Source organism: Emydura macquarii, unplaced genomic scaffold (genome assembly GCF_026122565.2).
Source record: "Emydura macquarii macquarii isolate MOO-44397 ecotype Brisbane River unplaced genomic scaffold, CSIRO-AGI_Emac_v2 contig_719, whole genome shotgun sequence".
In the NCBI taxonomy this organism is placed as follows: domain Eukaryota; kingdom Metazoa; phylum Chordata; order Testudines; family Chelidae; genus Emydura; species Emydura macquarii.
The window spans coordinates 12,947,880-12,966,838 of NW_027130856.1; the positions used below are offsets into that span (position 1 = coordinate 12,947,880).

Below are 18,959 nucleotides of genomic sequence, written 5' to 3' on the forward strand. Positions count from 1 at the left end.
GAAATGTATGAGATTGAGAACCTCAAATGGGTTTTAATTTCACAAAGCTTAGCTACAGGCATCCTACACAAATTATTTCAGAATTAGTCTTTGTAAACATTGGTCTTCGACTGCTTAAAACTGATTTTATTTTGGATAAAATGAAATAATACTTTGTACAAACAATAGGCTATTCCTGTATATTTCAACATAAGATCCAGTACATGAAGATATTTTATTTACATGAGCATCTTACTTAAACTGTCTGAGATCTCAAAGAATCAGTGGTCACTAAAATGTCTAATGTGGATAGCAGCAGGAATTTAAGGACTTTGGGAACGTCATGACAGTCTATTCTGTAGTTGGAGGATGTTTTCTCATGTTCTATGCTCAGTAATAGTTACTGGTAGCTACACTACACTGAAAGCTTACAAGCTATTTCACATGCAGCAGTTTGAAGTCTCAAAACTTATTTTTCATTATGAAAATACTGGGGCCCTTCTTATGTTACATAAATTGTCCACAATAGTCTAACACATTTTTATGTAAATAATGGTGCCTTGATAAATCACACTACGAAATACGAGAAGTGCACTGTGAATATAAGATCTGGTTCTGATTGCTGCTACACTGATACATCTAAGTGAGTGTAATTACTTTCTATTTACACTGATGTAACTGTGTTCAGAATCTGGTCCATCATGATCACACTGGGGTTATTTACATCTTTGTATCAGGTCTTGAATTATGAACATGTTGTCTGGCACGGACGAAGCTAATGGCCACCCACAACTGTTTGCCACTTAAGATTACTAACCTATGTAAAAATAACCATATTTTTACTGCTAGCTGTCACCTTTCCTATTTGTCTGCTATTCACCTGTAGTGCCCTAAAACAAATAGCTGCAACCTCTCTGGGTCATGGATTGTCTTTGTTCTACTTATTTGTACAGTGCCTAGAAAATGAGACCCTTCTGTGTGATTGGGAACCTGTGGGTGCTACCGTAATAGAAATAATGATACATGGTATTTATAATTTGTGACAAATGTGAAGTTCATGTTGTGCAGAAGAACAAGATACAAAGGCAATATGCTACAAAGAAAAGGAAAAAAATATTTTATTTACACAATTTAGTTACAATAAATACACTTAATTACATATTGACATTTGAAGTATGGAATCACACATAAGGAACTTGTACATTATTTCTGTGTTTTCATTTTTACATTCACACCGAGCATATACCACAGAAAGATATCTAATGCAAATGGAAGGGCTTGGTATAATCAGGCATATGTAACACTTGAGAAATGAGAAGTAAAATAATGTGTGTGGATGATGCTGTAGAAAACATGAGGCAGATGAACCCACAGTGGAGTCAGTATCATGATACAGTCGTCTCTTGAATTTATATTCTGAACTCCTAATAAACACAAGTTTCACAGTCCAGATTAGAGCAGTACATTTTAAATTCAAGTTCCAATATACCCAAATATATCCAGCACTTAAAGAGTTTACAGGTTAGGAAGGATCACATTCAGTAATAGTAATAGAGGTTGAATTGTGTTGACAGGTGCTCATTATCTCTAAGTGGCAATGATAAAGTACTATTACTATCACTGAATTCAAGAATAGAACTCCTGCAAAAGTAAAGGGAAGGAAAAAGTTAGTAATTAGTCCCATATTTCCTGGTATGCCCCAGAAGCTAGAGCATTTCTGGAAACTGCTGTCACTCCCCTAAGTGGAAAAGAGCTGTGAAGCGAAATGATTAAGGTTAAGTAATATTTTCTCCACATCTTTGGAATGTGCAACACATCCTAAAGTGTGAAACCTCTAAAAATGACCCCTCCCTTGGACGGTAGCTGTTTATGCGCAAACATTTACAACTAACATCTGTAGGAAAGATGCAGTGCTATTTACTTTCAATATAGGCGACCAAAACATTTTATTAGTGAACTAGAATAGAGACGGCTTTAGAGAGATGGATGCCACAACTGTCACATAGGCGGAAAGAGAAAGTTATGGACAGAGATGAGAAGAAAGCCAAAGAAAAGACAGCAATAAAGAATCAACATTTTTGCAGGTGAACTGGGAGTGAGGGAAATTAGAAAGGGGATAGGGAAAGGGTGAAGGGATCCAAGGTGACCAGGGGTAACTTGGTAAAAAATTTGTGTTATGACTTGTTTTAATAATGTATCTTCTTTAGAGTGTAAATTATATACTCCATCAGAGACAGATGATCAACTGTAAATAAAAGTGTTAGTCTTCTCTTTGCTGTACCTGTAAATGAAAATGAGTATTAATTTGAAAGTTAAACTACTGAAAACTCCCATCTCCGGCAAAGTAGTCCTGCAAAAAATTATTTCATTATGGAAAACGAGTAGTTTTATTTCTATTTATGCAAAGTAAACCTGTCAGACATAAGAAAAATTACTACACACAATGAAAAGCCTGAACTATGAAACGCATAAAAAAGTAAAAATAGCAGTGAAAGTAAAATGCTTCATTAAACATGTGATTTTCCAAATAATCGTACATAGTATTTCAGCCATAATATATTTTTAAGTAACTGTACATAGAACTTTTTTTTTAAAAAGCTACATTTAATCTGTAATAAGATTTAAAGTAGTGTAAGCTCAACTAACTGCGATGCTGTTAAGTTAAAAATCCTTGATGTAAACCTGTTGAGAAATTAAATATATACAAAGATCCTTTCCATTTAGAGTTAGAAAAATAAAAAAAAAAAGTGTCCAACTTGAGACGTGAGAAAGCAATACAAGTGCTTAAAGACCCAGTGAAATTAGCCTTCCCATTAACTTTTATAGTGGAAAAGATAATGCACTTCCCACCAAATTAAAGACAGAAACGAAAACTGAAGACTTAAAAAAATGCCCTGCAAAAGGCAGTGTTAAAGAATAAAACAAATGATCCTTCCCAACCATATTATACCAGAAGATGGTATACGTGAGGATCCAATATGAATCAGTGTTTTTGTACACAAGACCTTGCGCTCATGTAGATAAGAAGTTAAAATGTAGGCATTTTTATGATAAAATTAACTAGGTTACAAAAAAACCTTACATAAAATCCTTAGGATTTATACTAACTTAAGATAAAATACTTTTAGTATTAAAACTCTTGAATTGATTCAGATTTAAAGAATGGTGCTCAGTAACATTTCATAATCAAAGCCAGTTTAAAGGTAACATTGAAACAAGAGCCTTAAAATTACCCTACTGATTTATTCCTCTCAAAATCTAGTGGACTTTCTTCAATCTGTCCCGCTCCTCTTTCCCCCACATTTATTTTTCTTCCAACACTGCTGCTAGAAAAATCAAAAAGTACCAAAAATAGCTAAAAAGAAAAAAGTTACACCTAGATGACCAAAACCAAAAATCCTTCTAACAGTGAGTATGTGAAGCCAGAAGCATATCCTTTGGATAGAAACACACAGAATATATTCAATACTAATGGGGAGGACACAGCACATCTATAGGAGTATGCTGGAGATCAAATCTAGCACATATCCAGAAAAGTCAAACTATGGATAAAGGCAACACACACAGCTACTTTTGCTAATTCTAGGAAGTGCCCACAGCATCTTCTTGGAAGGGGCAAAACTTTTCAAACTGACCACATTGAAGAGACTATATTGTGTAAACATTCAAAATAATTCAGGACCAAATAAAATGCTCTTATTTCCCAAAGTAGTCAGAATTAGATGCTATAATGAACCTAAGGTAATAAATGTAATAGTACACAGGCACACTGAGAATACCTACAGTTTTGTACAAGTGCTTCAAGCTAAATCTTTGTAATGGACTCCTACTATGAAAGGAATTAAGATGCCCAATGAAGGCCTGGTAGTTTACTTGCAAAAAGGGCCTGAAGCAGAGCTGTGAAAATTAAAAGTGAGTTTTCAGAACCAACCCCAAATGGGAACTAAACCTATTAGTTTAAAGATTTATTTTTGTCCTAGATTCTGTAGATTTGACTGCAATGTTTATAAATATCAATCTTTTGTCTAATTATATTGGAGATGAGTCAGTAAAATTCCTGGCCCATATCAGCTTGCTAAATTAAAAAATTCTGTCACTATAATTTATAAAACATTTTGTAGCAATTCCTATATTTATAAAGATTCTATAGGCCTGCACTTCTATTTCTCCCTATCCATATGATTTTACCAAGCTCCTTAAATATTTTTAATGGTTTCCGTTTTCATCATACAAAATGTGCTATCCTGAGATCTCTGATGTTGTGATAAGAATAAAATGTTAACATGACCAACTTGAATTATGTGTTGAATAACAAAAACTAAAATCACCCCAAGCTCCCAGTCTTTGAAAACAATATCTCTAGACTGACCTCTTCATACTTATACAAGAAAAAAGAAACCTCCCAAAACCCCAAACTTTGGTTTGACATGAGAATGTGAAGACCCAGTGTACTGTAGAATCCATTTAACCTTTAAGGACAGAGGCTTCTTAAAAATTAAGAACATTCTTCTAAAATTTCACACATAATATGGCCAGACCAATCTACTAGCCAAGATGTGATAAAATGAACTTAGAAGTGCCACAAGATCAAAACAAGATAACTGAAAAAGAAAAGAAATATATTTGGCTCCACATAATCACCTACGGTATTTACCTATTAAAATAGCATTACTAAATTTAAGCTTCTCTGAAACTTGTGAACAAATAATACACAGATCAGGATATATGTATTGACTTACTAGCATCTTTATAAAAATTTGAAGAGATACACAAAAACACAGCAACATTTATGGAACTATGTCCATTAAACTTAGAGAAGACAACACAAAAGAACTAACAAGTAGCTAAGATGTGGTTGAATTGTAAGCACTTTGAATTACATCGTTTAATTTTAAAAGTTCCATATTTACATTGTACATTAAATGCAATTTTTGCATTCTGCATCTTATTTTAAATGCATGATAAAGAAAGAACAAGATAATGGTTGCAGCAGATCTTCCAAGAAAATTAACTTAAGATGGTTGGATTTAACGACGTGCTGTAAGAGAACATGGAAATAACATGGCCTTCTAATTTTACCTCTACTTCCTTTGCTTTTGTGGGAGGAGCTACAACAAATGGAACCAAACCATGATGCTATCATTCAAATTAGTCATTGCCAGCAAATCCAGTTTTAAGTTAGGCATTTATTACTGAAGATATGTTTTATTGAAACATTTTTAATGAATGCCTAAACCTAGTAGTTGTTTTTACTATTGTACTTTTTTGAGGACCATCGTATTAAAAGGATTTATAATATACAGATGTATGTATGTACATAATTGTATCCATATAGACATACATACATAGACAACACACTCACAAGTCAGCATATGATACCCAGCTACTGTGATAAGCAGCTACAGTCACTATCAAATGTGTCTGTGCACTATCTATGCACAAGCAGTAATCTAAAGTAACTGTCTACCAAAAGGGATATATATACAATTATTAAACAATGCTTACATCGCCTCTATTCTATTTGGTAAGTTTAGGAGACATGGTTCATGTCTGTTTTCAATGCCACAGGATGCTTATGTGGGAAAAAGTTTTTAAAAACCTGACTAAAAATTCTTAATCCTCCAGTTGGCGAAATGTTGCTTTCTTAGGGACTGATTCAAAATCCACTGAAGTCAGTGGAGACTTTCCATTGGCTTCTTTGGGCTTGGTACAGGACCCCTATTCATTAGGCCTCAAAAAAAGAATTCATATTCCAACAATAACATCTGCTTATAAAAGAACAGCTGATCAGCTGCAGGCTTGCCCACTGCTGAACTCCGCCTACTGAACTATTTGTAGTCACATCCAGCCCATACTTCCATAAGCAGACACTCAAATCCATCTATTTTCTGGATGTTTTTCCAACCTTCTCCTCACAGAGAAGCAGTTCCTTAGCAGTGGGTGTACACTGTCATATTTAACAGCCCGGGATGTAAGTGTTCCTTTTGAACAATAAAAAAATACAAAATTTGTGGCGTTTAATACTTGTAAACGGGAAGAGCACTAGTGAGAGCCAAGCATTGTGGAGTCAGGCATGGCGCTAGCTTTCACATACAGCTCCACCAACGCATTTCTACTTGTGACACATCTACTACTCCCAGTCTTGGATCTGTCCTGAGCAGAGAACTGCACCAAATGTTATGATTTAGACTAGATATGCATACATGGGGACTACTCAGATTTGAACAAAACCCACATTCATATGTTAACATTCTACTGATCTTACTGTGATCTGCCAAGATACATGTTTTGTTAAGATGCAAATGGCTTTAGAAACCACTATTCCCTAAAAATGTTCATTTTTCCATTGTAATAATGTAAACACAACATTATTCTTGCATTATTTCAGTGGAAAAAGAAAGCAGTGTTACCTAGGAGACTTTAGTATTTATTGCTCAATCATTAATTTTTTAGTAACTTCTACTTAATTGCAAGTCAGTACAAAAGTATTTATTGTGAGAAAGCCAATTAGAAAGTCTATGAACTTTGTCACCTTTAAATCCTACAAAAAAGCTAAGATTTACAGCAACTAATTTTCTTCTTCCATGTTTTGGCACTTGTATTTTAGGTCTTATTCACAAGTCCTGCAGATTCACTAAATCATGTTAGTGTTTTTTCTGTTTCTGTTACCTCAGTATCCTCAGCCTATGGACGTTTCCGTAGGTGACCGCTTCAAAAAGTAGGTCATTACTCAAAAGTATGTTCTAAAAATAAAAAATGAAGGAAAATCCCACAAACTAAAAACTAAGAAAATGTTTCATAAAACCTGCACTCGGATATAAACAATGGCATTTTGCTAAATTTGTCCAAAAGTAACTGAAAACGTGTTCCTTTGGAAATACCATCCAGATGGTTCTAATCCAAAGAAAGTATAATGGATTTTACCAACTATAAAATGCAATCTCCTGAATGTTCGCACATAATTTTTGAAACTGCCAATTTCACTGGCAGTGTAACCACATCCTCATAATCCCATCTTTGTGGGGAATACCATGTCACAATTCTACGTCTTTGCTTAACTTTTTTTTAAAAAAATGGTTTAGATTAGTCACAAAATAAATCTCAAAGAAAATTGCTAATTGACAAAGATTAAGACTAAGCATACTTTTATGTGGCACAAAGAAAAGCTATTGGGAATGTACCACTGTGTTTGTGTCATCCTACTTTTAAAACGAGCTTAAGTGTTTCACTGTTTCCTTGTATCTTGTAATCCCATTTAAAAAACAATCTAAACTGTAATAAATTACTACTAGGAGTAAACTACCTCCTATGCTATTGAAAGGTGAAGGTCAAGATCCTTCAGTTTTAAACTATGGGAGGAATGTAACAATGTTATTCCTACAAAGTGTTTCATTTCACAACGGGAGGGGGGAAAGGAGTAGAGGGAATATGTGTCCGACTAGAAGATAAAGAACTGATTTCACATATTTACAAAAACAGAAACTACAGCCTTCCAGAGTCACCTCCAAAGCCTCTCAGAATAATATTATCGATCAAGTAGACCATGTCTTAATCTATGAAAGAACGCAACTTCTATCTTCTCCGAGGAATGATATACATGTGTTTTGTTTAGAGAAATGAGTTCTCATTTAAATACCCTGCCCTGAAGATAAGAGCAACCATTATCAAATATTCTTTGCTATGAAAAAACTTTTTAAATGTTTCAATGTAAGTGTTCTTTTTCTCAACTCAAGTCACTGTGACCACACAGTATGATCTTGAAGAACAACATCTACATGCATTTTGGAAAAAATCTGTAGTTCCATGTGGTTACAACAGAATGTGAAGAAATCGAACACAAAACTCCATTTCGCTAGATCCTCTTAAGTTCAGCTTATCTTGAGGAAATCATGTTACTTTCTGTAATTCTACAGAGCAGTTAAAGAAAGAATGTAAGCTGAAAAGACTTCAGATCCTGATGGTTTTGCATTTGCATCTTCTTCCTGTGTAGCTCCACAGTATGCTTCTGGTAGCATTATCAGTTATGCTCACTCAACTATCAAGGCCACGTTAATGTGGGACAGATCTATCATATGCCTGTAAAATGTTAAAAAAATAGTTAAAATATACTCTGTATTCAGCACATAAGTTTGTACTACTATGTTTATGGAGAGTAGAAAACAAGGTTCTATGAAGGTCAGTAGTAAAATATGTATTTGATTGGATTTAGATATGCAGCTCTCATAGGAGACTATGATTTCAGCTTTTAAAGGAGGACAGATAAATTAAAGAATGAAGCAATGGCTAAATATTTACCTGTGGAATTTCTGTTGAAATGCTAATGCATGTGCTGGTTCCTTAAATTTTGCTATGGCTTTCCGTTGCTGAGGAAGCATCTGTAAACTCTGTGGAAGACAAAAAAAAAATAGTTGTTTTCTCAAATATGATCACTTTCTACAAAAAATTTCATTACCTTTGCTTCAGAGACATTGCAATTTTGGGAAACTGCTAATTTGTCTTTTACCAGAAAGGCTTATTGGCCTGTAATAGGGAATTAGACTCTTAGTATTATTTACATAGCTGAGATGTGAAACTGGAATTCCCTGCTGTTTCTTATGGAGAGCTTCGATCAGAAACCAAGTTGGAAGCACAATGGAGCTTTCCAAGAGAAGAGATTAGAGTCCAAACCACCATTTTACAGATGGGAAAACTGAGGCACAGATAGCTAAGTATCTTGTTGAAGTTTAGGCCCTAACCCTTCAATCAGATTCACGTGGGCAGACCACAGCATTTGCAGAGCGCCACACTAACTTCATTGGGAGTATCCAACATGGGCCTACGTGCCAGGATCTAGCCATGGGGATCATACTGAAGAATCAGGGCCACACGTATTAAGACAGTAGCAGAGCCACATACAAAATCCAGATCTCCTGATGCCAAGCCTCATGCTTTAACCACTAGGCCACATGCCCTCTATTTTAATAAAAATGCATAGGACTGGCTTTTGATAGACATTAGGGAAAATTTACAGGATGTACTGAAATACAAAAGTTACAGTGCTTTGGTAACTCCCGATTGCCATCTAATGTGAAAAACAAATTATGAACTAGCATTTTAATTATTATAATGGCAAACTTTTCATGTATAAGGCAATTGGAAGAAATCTGAGACATGCAGAAAAATATATTTACATATGATGTGCACATAAAGCAGCTACTGATTTATAAATATAAATGTGACAAACGTTCAGCATGACTGGAGACTCACCTAAAAGATGTGTCCCACTTCCCTTCCTCCAAAGATGAATATACAACCTCTGAAGTCCAGAATTATGTTCAAGTTGGGAAGGGAAGGTTTAATTGAAGAGACTGTATATAAGGCACCCTCCAACTTCCATGGGGATTGATAAAGTTATAATTAAGAAATATTAATCCCAATTTGCATCACACCGATAAAGATGTTTCTGGGAATTATTTTCTCAAACTAAGGATAAGTCTACAACACAATATAAGCCCAGGGTTCAAACTCAGGCTCAAGCCTAACCCCCATCCATCTACACACAAATTGCACTAACCCAGGGCTCGGACCCAGAGTCCCAGGATCCGATGGAGATGAAGGATCCACGCATGAGTCAAGCCAGGACCCAGGGTTCAAGTCCTATTGCTTTTCAGTGTATATGCAGCCCCACTGGATCTGTGGTCTGGAAGTCCGTCAAAAGTATCCCAGAACCCCACTGGCTGACTTTCTTTGTCCTCTGGACAGTCAAATTTGCTGGACAGTCAAGTTTTCCCACACTGCACCATGAACAAAGTGCTAGAGCAGCCACATTTTGGAAGGGTGCTAGGAAGTCTGGGATATGGAGTGGCTGGATGCAGGCCTACATAATGCATAGATGCAGGAGCCCCAGGCTGGGAGCCAAGGTTCAACAATTCCTAATCTGGAGTTACAAACGAGTGTAGACGCTCAAGTCCTAGGTCTGCTAACTCAACTGCTACTAACCCTGGGCTTAAAGTGTGGACACATTCTAACTGACTCTGAAGCATTCCAGCCATAAATACTGGATTATCATCTACAACAGAATTTCAAGACGTGCACAATCCAAAACAAAATCAACACATGATGTTATTACGGTAACAAATTGTTCTCCCTCACTCTGTTGCTGCAATTGTTACCATATCACTACGTCATATCTAAGGGGAGGGCTATATTGCAAAAAGATGCATTCTTAAATCAGGTTAGCTAACGCACGTTATCAAACCCGGGTTAAAACAGGAGTGATGACACGGCAACTTGGCTTTTAACTCTGGTTAGCTGCTCAAGTTCACCCCCAGAAACCCCTATAGGTTTTAACTTGAGCTGCTCTGAGTTGCCATGCCTTCACTGCTATTTTAACCCAAGTTTGCTAATGCAGGTCAGCTAACCTGAGTTAAGAACACAGGTTTTTTCGGGTGGGAGGTAGGGGGACAGTCTCGACATACCCTAAGATTATATTGCAGGTGGCTTGGAGCATGGATAAGACCAGAGGCCACCTTGTTGTGCATTTTATTCAGTCAGTTTTGCTGCGCATTTCTGTAATTGCAGAATTACTACCTGACAGTAGACTCCACTACCTACTGCTGAATGGAGCATCTCAAAAAAAAAAGGGGGGGGGGGGCGGGGGGGAATCTAGATCTCTCCTACAGCTGGACAATGGAAACCCACTATTCTCCTTAGAAAGAGGTGACAAAACCAAGCACAATGTAGCCAGCATGGCTCTGAATGGTTGCTTCTTCAGTTGATCTCAAGTAGATGCTGCCTGTGCTCCAGTATGGTAGCTCAAGAAGCTCTCCAGCTCTCTGCTGCTGCTCAAGGATCTCTGTGGCTAGTGCCATGTCATGGATACTTGCACAGTAACTTTTTCCTTTGCTTTAAATTAAAAGAGCATTATCAAAGTTTCAGGAAAAATATTCACATTTGTTGCCTCAGTATTTGGGGGATTGTAAGAAGCAAATCTTTGCTCTTTTACAAAATAAAATTTAAAAAGTATTTCTTTAAATACCCCCATTTTTCCAGAATATTTGAAGGCAGGGAGAAAGCAGCATCACTCTTGGGCATTTCTAGACAAAATTATTGCTTTTTCTTGTCACAGTTCATTACCAGATGAAAAGATCTATAACTTTACAGCAAGTGTTGACAGTGTATTCTGCCTTGAATAAATTCATTCTTTAAATTTTTCATATTTTTTCCACTTAGCATAAAATTCTGATAGCCCCTGGGTAGGTAGTTTAGTGTAGTCTTCACTATTTCTCTCAATGAAGAACAGCCAGGCAGTATAATGATGTTTCCCCCTCTTTAATTGGCTGTCAAATACATTAAGCTTTTTGGTTTGCTATCAAAATACTGAAATTACCACTGCATAATGGATCCTAGATTAGTATTTTACCATCTAAGGCAAAGAAGATGGTATTAAACCACCAATGGCTCAACTGTAGAGGTAAAGTGCCCAAACATGGAAGGGCAAAAAGTGAGCAATTTCAGCATGAAAGAAATGCATCTTGGGAAGTGGTCAAGTGCATTTGTGCTAAAAGTCAAACCCATAAAAACAAAGATGAGCATAGTGGCTAGCCATATATGTTAACAAGATTCCTGGAGCACCGAAAAGGGAAATGGTCAAAAGAAAGGTGAAAGATGACTATAACAATCACTGCATACAGACTCTCCCTGACCCTAGGTAAAAACTATTCTATTTTCCTGGATAACTTAATTTCACTCTAAGGCAGGAATAAAGTAGTTGCATAACGGACCACATTACACCAGGAGAATCCACCTAGGTCCTAGATAAGAGACTACTTCCTCAGAATGGCAAGCGTATCATATTCATCACCAGATGGACTGTCTCATAATGAGTATGGGAAGAAAAATAATAATTGAAGACACTTGACACAAAAATTCCATGACTAGGTGGCAATCCCAAGGAGAGGGGAAAAAAATTAGTCAGCTATAGGTAATCCTTATGTTGTCAACATATAGGATTCAGCTATGAACATGACAGTGGCAACAGCCCCAAACTCATACATTATGAGGGAGAGACCATGACACACGGAAATTCTATGGACCCCCAACCTCTGCTTCTAGTGTGCCTTTTATTCCACCTCTGTCCCAGAATTTGAGTGTAAACTTGCATAAATGTTTCCAGTGAGAGTTTTGTAGTATTTCTTCATAGGATATGCATGAGGACTAATGTCTGGACTTCACTGAGTGTTTAGGGAATGTTTAAAGTCACCTTTTGATTATTACAACAGAAAACTACATTGGCACCAGTGAAGTAAGGCTGTTATTTTAATTTTTTCTTTTAATATTTAGGTAACCTACACAAGGAACATTAATAGGAAAATAATTGTATTTTTCTTTCAGTGAGACATTTCAATTTAACAGGAAAACATTCATGCTTCTACATACGAAGTATGTGTATACAACATGAAACTTTCTTCACAAGGATATGAGGTACCCATCATACACTACAGTATTTTCTATTCACATCGTGTATTATAAACAGTCTTTAACTAAACACACTAGTTTGCTAAAATCCTCAGTTTTTCAGTTGTTACATACCAAAATTAGATGGCAAACATGACTTTAATGTGACAATGACATTTTCCACTGTTTGATCATGGGAAAGCATGAAACAAAGTTTGGTACAAAAAACCCAGTGAAAATAACTTGATTGGACAGGATGGACAGGCTCTTCAGGTTGGACAATCCTTTAAAAATAGCAATATGCATGATGATTTCAACATTTTAAGCAGCTGCCCATATATATATATATATAACGGACTTTTTTTTTTTTGCCTGTATAACATATAAAGTAACTATATGTAGTAACAAGAGTAGAGGTCTGTAAATTAAATGATTTTTAAAAAAATCTGCAAATGAATCACATTTGCTCTATCAGACAAACATTTTTCTTGATTATTAGAAGGATTACAGGATATTTGTAATATAAAACTTCAGCACAAATTCTTCAAGCTAATGGACAGCACTGAGAACCATCCTCTCCAAAACTAAAACTGTTACTAATAAATCTTGATGGGCCTGATTCTCATTTACATTAAGAACATGCTAACAGTGAAAATTATGCCAACTTTAGGGCCCCTTTAATTACCACAGCAATGTAAAAGGACCTTAGTATAAATGAGAATCAAACCCAATGAGAAGTGCTCGAGTTTTTGTTCATTTTTCTGTTCCCTTCCCCTTTAATCTGTGACTTCCTATGCTCTTGCCCCTTATTGCAATTTCCCTGCTCAATTTTCTCTGTGGTCTCCCCTCATTTTCTCATCCTTTCGGTAATCTACAACAGAATGGGGCCATTCAGTCAGAACCACATTCCTGCACAGTAGTTATTTCCTTACAATGGTAGTAATATTGTGAAACTGACACTGTTCCTTACAATTTCTCACGGCTGCCAGTGCCTCCAGGAACTAGGAAGAGCATCATATGGGACAAGCACAGGTATTACTATTGGGAGGGAGCCATCTATTGGAATGAGGAGTCATATCTTAAAACCTGTCCCCTCTGGAGAGAAGATATAGGTCAATATTCCCTGTTTGCATGGCCTTGCAGGGGAGGTATGCTACATGTCTCAGAATCTTATTGAAATTTACTGCATGGCTTTAAATATTAAAATTTAAGTGTGAAGGACATACTGCCATACATACAAGTGGTTCACTGACAAAGAACCCCCTACAATTTTATCTTGGGTGTAGGGGTGGCAAAGAACCTTTATTCCCCTCAGAGAAATGCTAAGAAAATGTGTTAGTTGTTATTCGGCACAAACTTATTTGCTTAGCCATGTGGTACACTATCACTGACAAAAGCCTTTCTGTGGTGTTTTTTGCCTCCATATTTGTCTCATGTTAATTTCAAACCACACAATTTGAGTAAGGTGAATAATTATGTCAGTCAGTAGTACAGAGTATTTGGAGTACATTATCCAGTCAGTATTCAGCCAAAATTCACTATCAATCTACATTCTAGTATAAATATGAAAAAAATAATACAAATCCATAGTTCGAGGAGGCTCCTGTAGTAACCTCATGCTACATTTCTCAAGCATAAAGAAGTTATTAATTATAGAAAACAAAGGCAAATATTTGCCATTTTATTACCAGGGTTCAGTGGCAAATATCCATGTTAGTTGTGACAGCTGTGGTATATGGAGAAACACACTTGCCGAAACTATGTCAGACTAAACCCTTTTTTACTTATACAAGGACACTAAATACTGATGGAGCTGAAAACTGACTTAACCTTATTGAACGTTTTATTTAAAACGTGCCCAGCATTGTGTCTGATGGGCAAAGAAAAGTCTGCTAACCAGGCCAATCACCCATTACTTTGGCACTATGATTCCATTCAGAGCATTCACTTCCTGATAGCTGAACTTCATTGCCAACGTTGCTTACACCAAAGGCATCCTGGGGAGCACAGCCGCAAATAGAATTCCACAGCAAGGGGGAACAGAGAAAGGAGGAGGAGTCAGAGGAAAAAGAAAACAAGAAAAGAATGCATTTCCACCTCACTCTTCCCCCCCTTTCCTGACAGCTTGGTGTCTGCACTATGCAGGATGAGCATTTCATATGCCCAGGTTGAGTGAGTCCACCTACACACACGCATCTGTATAATCTCTATAAATATAGTACATAAACCCCACCGCTACAGCACATAATATACATCAATCAGTAAGTCTGATGTGACACATACCCCTTTGCAAGCTGACAGGGGTATGCTGCACTGGTCTAGAATGGGGAAGAATGTCAGATTCATCATGTTAATGTGCACTTCAAGGATTTTAAAAAGAGATACTATACTTCCATGTAGGGAATCCTGACCCTTTGGGGTGCCAATTTCTGCTCCGTCCGGGGGAGCTGCTGCTCCAGCTGTCTCTGACCCTAGTTCTGTCTTTTCCTCTACACTAAGTGGTCCTATACAGCACTGCTCCTTGTTCTCTGTGGTAGGGGGCAGCACCGGGTAGTACCAGAAACAGAGGAGATAAGGTATGAGAGGGAACATATGGCAGGGAAACATTTCAAAGCACAGGAAGGCTGAGTGGGGGAAATGAGAATGGGAAACAGTGAGAAAGATAGCACCACAGGGAGAGTCGTGATGTGAATAAAAGACAAGATGAGAACAGCAATAAAGACAGGGAGTTGAGAACTAAGGAGAGAGAAAGGAAAGAAGGTGACAACAGCAAGAGTTGGAGAAAATGGGCAGAAGGGATGGAGAGAACTGGAGAGAAAATGGGGAAAAAATGGAAAGCAATCCACATAAAAATACATAAGAAGGAAAATGAAACAAAGGAGAACAACAAAACCCAGGAGAGTGAGAAGATAGGCAAAGAACAGGCAGCAAATGTCTCAGGGTAAGATATGGGGAATCCAGGGGGTCAGGTGTGGATACCCAATGCCATATGACGGCTACAACTAAGAAAGGTCAGGGAGTCACTACTTTAAGGATTTCCAGGCATCTAACAATCTTCAATATGGCTAAATTTTGGAAGCTGGTCAATGTTAAAGCTTAGAAACACTGGCAGGATAATTTTAACATTACATTTCCACCTTAAAACAGCAAGTCAATGTTTTACAGTTAAAGCTACTGCATTCTTTACAAACAGATCACATTACATGCAAAGTTTCATGCCGACTTTCCCTTTTCTTTGAGTGTTTGTATTACATTAGCAAATATTTTACATAAAGCAACAAAAATTGCATCTCTTGTCCTGTTTAATTAATGAACATAACTTATTTCATTGCTCCAAGTCAAATTGAGCATTTTAACTATGCAAAACAATTCTGATCTTTAACTTCTTGTTGAAAGTAAGCATACACACTGACATTTATTCTATCCTATGTGCTTGTAAGGAGTTGTGTTACCTTACTGAAAAAAAATAATTTTAAAAAATGTACTTGTGTAAATTTCCAAGTTATTCTTAAAAATAATTTAAAAAATGTAAAGGAAAGCTAAGCCTTAAAATGATAAAAATAACAAAAATAAAAAATATATGCTACAGAAATTCTGTGCCTGGCAGAAAAATCTTACATTTTTAGAATATATATTTCCTTTTATATAAGTTTCAGCAGTCCACTGAAAAAAAACCAATACAGGTCACAGGAAATGAGAATCTTCATATTTGCTAAGTAAGTAAAAACTGGAGTTCTGTAGCTTGGCTCACATCCCTAAGAGGAAAGCTAAGAGACTTTTGTAAGTAGTACAGAACAAATGGAACATTAACAGTTTCAAACATTTAAGAGCAGAATATTTTAATTGGAGCAATCCCATGGGTGTATTTTAAAACAATGTCCCTAATAGCTCTCCCATGTTCTTTCCCAAAATATGATTTAGCAAACCTACTCAGCACCAGCTTGGCTAGTTTGTATTGTATTGTTTTGGTAAAGTCTATCACAACAATAAAAATACATAGCTAGTCATTGCAATTTAGTTGTGTGCAAGCTCTTCAGGACAGAGGGCAAATTTTTCAACATGTAAACACTTAGTACTTATATAGTTACCATTTCACAAGATTAGTAAGTACCATCACCCCATTTTACTAATGAGGAGACAATCATAGAAATCAAGTGCCACACAGCATATGTGGAGGAGCTTGTAAATGAGCTCAGGTCTCCTGTACCATATCCACTTGACAGAATGAGGCAGCCGCAAAAACTTCTGCTTCTGACTTCGTCCTTAGTGGAGTCTGTACTATTATGATTTACAGAACAGTATCTAATACAAATTCACTTTTCCAACACCATCTTATTATCCAGAGAAACACTTTTTAAAACAATACTTGTTGAATTTGTCGCTTGTTCTTGCATACTCAATCACAGAGGGTGCTGAGATGTACTAAAGCAAGTTACAGCAAACATTTTAAAGGTAGAGGTTCATGAAGCAATTAGTATAACCAAATCAAGAGAAACAAACCCTGTTTCTGTGTCACTTGCCACAGAATATGGCAGTTTAACAAGAGAAAAATCTGTTTAGCTCACTGAAGGGATGAAATACTTAAGAGTACAGTCAGCCAATGTATGTGAAAAAGGAACACAGGGATATATCCCATCAGCTGCACTCCGCAAGTCCTCCTCTGTCACTTGCTGATCTCTCCCCTTGCCTGAACAATCTTCAGCCCTTTTGCTAATAACTGATCCTCACAACAACGTTAGGTGTTTCTCTTTCAACTACTTCAGGACATTCTCCCAATGCTTTAGGCTCCAGCCTCCTGTCACAGCCAATTGAAAGGGGGTGGGGGGGAAAGAAGAAGTATTTAGCTACTGAAAAATTTTGCACAATAACTACTGATGCATCATTCCACAAATCTCCTTGAGATGCACAAAGCCAAAAACTGGTTATTCAGTGAATTTACAGCCCATCTCCCTTTAATAGTGAAGTTATTCTGAGCAAATTGCCTCCATAATTAAAACAATAGGGTAATAAAAGGAGGCTGGCTAAATAGAGCCATCTTGATATAGGGTATATTAATTAGCCAAATAAATCTCTATGTTATCAAATAGAATTAGAAAGCATTAAAAAGCGATCTCACAGTATATGATTTACTTATACTTTATGTGAGATTGTGAATTTTGTTGACAAAAAGGTTTGACTATTGTGTCACAGCTTGTCCGTGGTCTTCTGTTGGGTGCATTTGCATTGAGGAACACAACCATTTTAAAAAGTACTTATAAATTACTTTCAGTTATAATACTTATTGGCTTGAAAGTCAAGGTGCCATTTTCCAGATAGGACTAGTATTGAAAAGCAATGCTCATTTCAGCTGCAAATATGTATTGCTGTGACAATGAAAATATTTCCAAATGAATTTCAGTGGAAATCACATCCACTTATGTCAGTTATAAATTTGCCTCCAAGTGTTTGATTTGTTCAGTTTCCTTAGGAAATATTTTGATTTGTATCTCCACACACAATTCCAGTTTCAATTATTGAAATTAGAATTTTTCCATGTTAGTTCTAGCTACAGAATATTACTTGCTCTCAAGGCAACTAAATATTGTAACTGAAAACAATTAAGGACTTTAAAAATGTAATTCCATTATACAGAATGTAGGTTTTATTGGCTAATTAACTTCATTATACCAAGACTGATTTGTGCCGATTCACAACACAGTCTAAATTTGTCCCTTTGAGTATTTTATAAGCGTTATTGTCAAGAGTGCATTACAAGGCTAAACAAAAACTTTCTAAGCTAAAATTATTTTCTTCCATTTTCGGTTATGTTCCATTCTATACACAGTACTGTACATGACCATTGGCTTGTGTTAAAAGCTAATGGGAGATACTGAAGATGAACTGGCAACATAAAATTAAAGATTGCAAAAAGGTAACTTTATGCAACAGAGATCTAATTTCTTTTACTAAAAAGTAATGTGTTAGTTCTTAAATAAAACTTTTTTGTAAAGGGATCTTAATTCAAGCCAAACACCTTGAACAAAAATGCCTAACGTGCTGCACCTAAACTACTATTGTAGTGAAAATTATACAGGATTGCTTCAAATTTGCATTATTCAGGTTTGTTTGGTTATTTAAAAACATTATTAGTTGAAAATCACTTAACATCATGCTAAACTATATGTTAAGTGCTGACACTTTCAATCCCACACTCAATATCTGGCTCATACAATACAATTTAGGCTTGCTTTGAATCAAAAAAACAGTTTTTCTAGTAAGGACAAAATAAACTAGGCTAATATTTAAACTATAAGCTACTTTGCATATGCAATACCATAGCTTTAAATAGCTAACCCAAACCTCCTTACAGACACAAAGTGTGTAGTATATTAGTTTCAAGTGTATTTTGTTTTGCCTTTTATTTTAAAAGAAATCTTGTGTACTTATGTCACAGCCCAACAGATTTGTGTGTATTGTTCAATTCACCAATGAAAACTTGTTAAAAAAATCAGTTACATTCTGGTTTTGGGGTAACATGTTTTTCAGTGTATTTCTTCCTACATTAT

The 18,959-nt window shown here is 36.2% G+C and overlaps 1 protein-coding gene across 2 annotated transcripts in view; it reads right to left on the reverse strand.

The window, feature by feature from the left end:
* Window positions 1-1,080: 1,080 nt before the first annotated feature.
* RBM33 (RNA binding motif protein 33) overlaps window positions 1,081-18,959 on the reverse strand; it is a 162,701-nt gene continuing 144,822 nt past the window's right edge. For both annotated transcript variants that reach the window (XM_067542720.1, XM_067542719.1), the window contains exons 18-19: window positions 8,275-8,363; window positions 1,081-8,055 (exon numbers count right to left, since the gene is read on the reverse strand). In XM_067542720.1, the coding sequence (XP_067398821.1) occupies window positions 8,007-8,055; window positions 8,275-8,363 (138 nt within the window). In that variant the 3' untranslated portion in view covers window positions 1,081-8,006. The remainder of the gene's footprint in view (window positions 8,056-8,274; window positions 8,364-18,959) is intronic.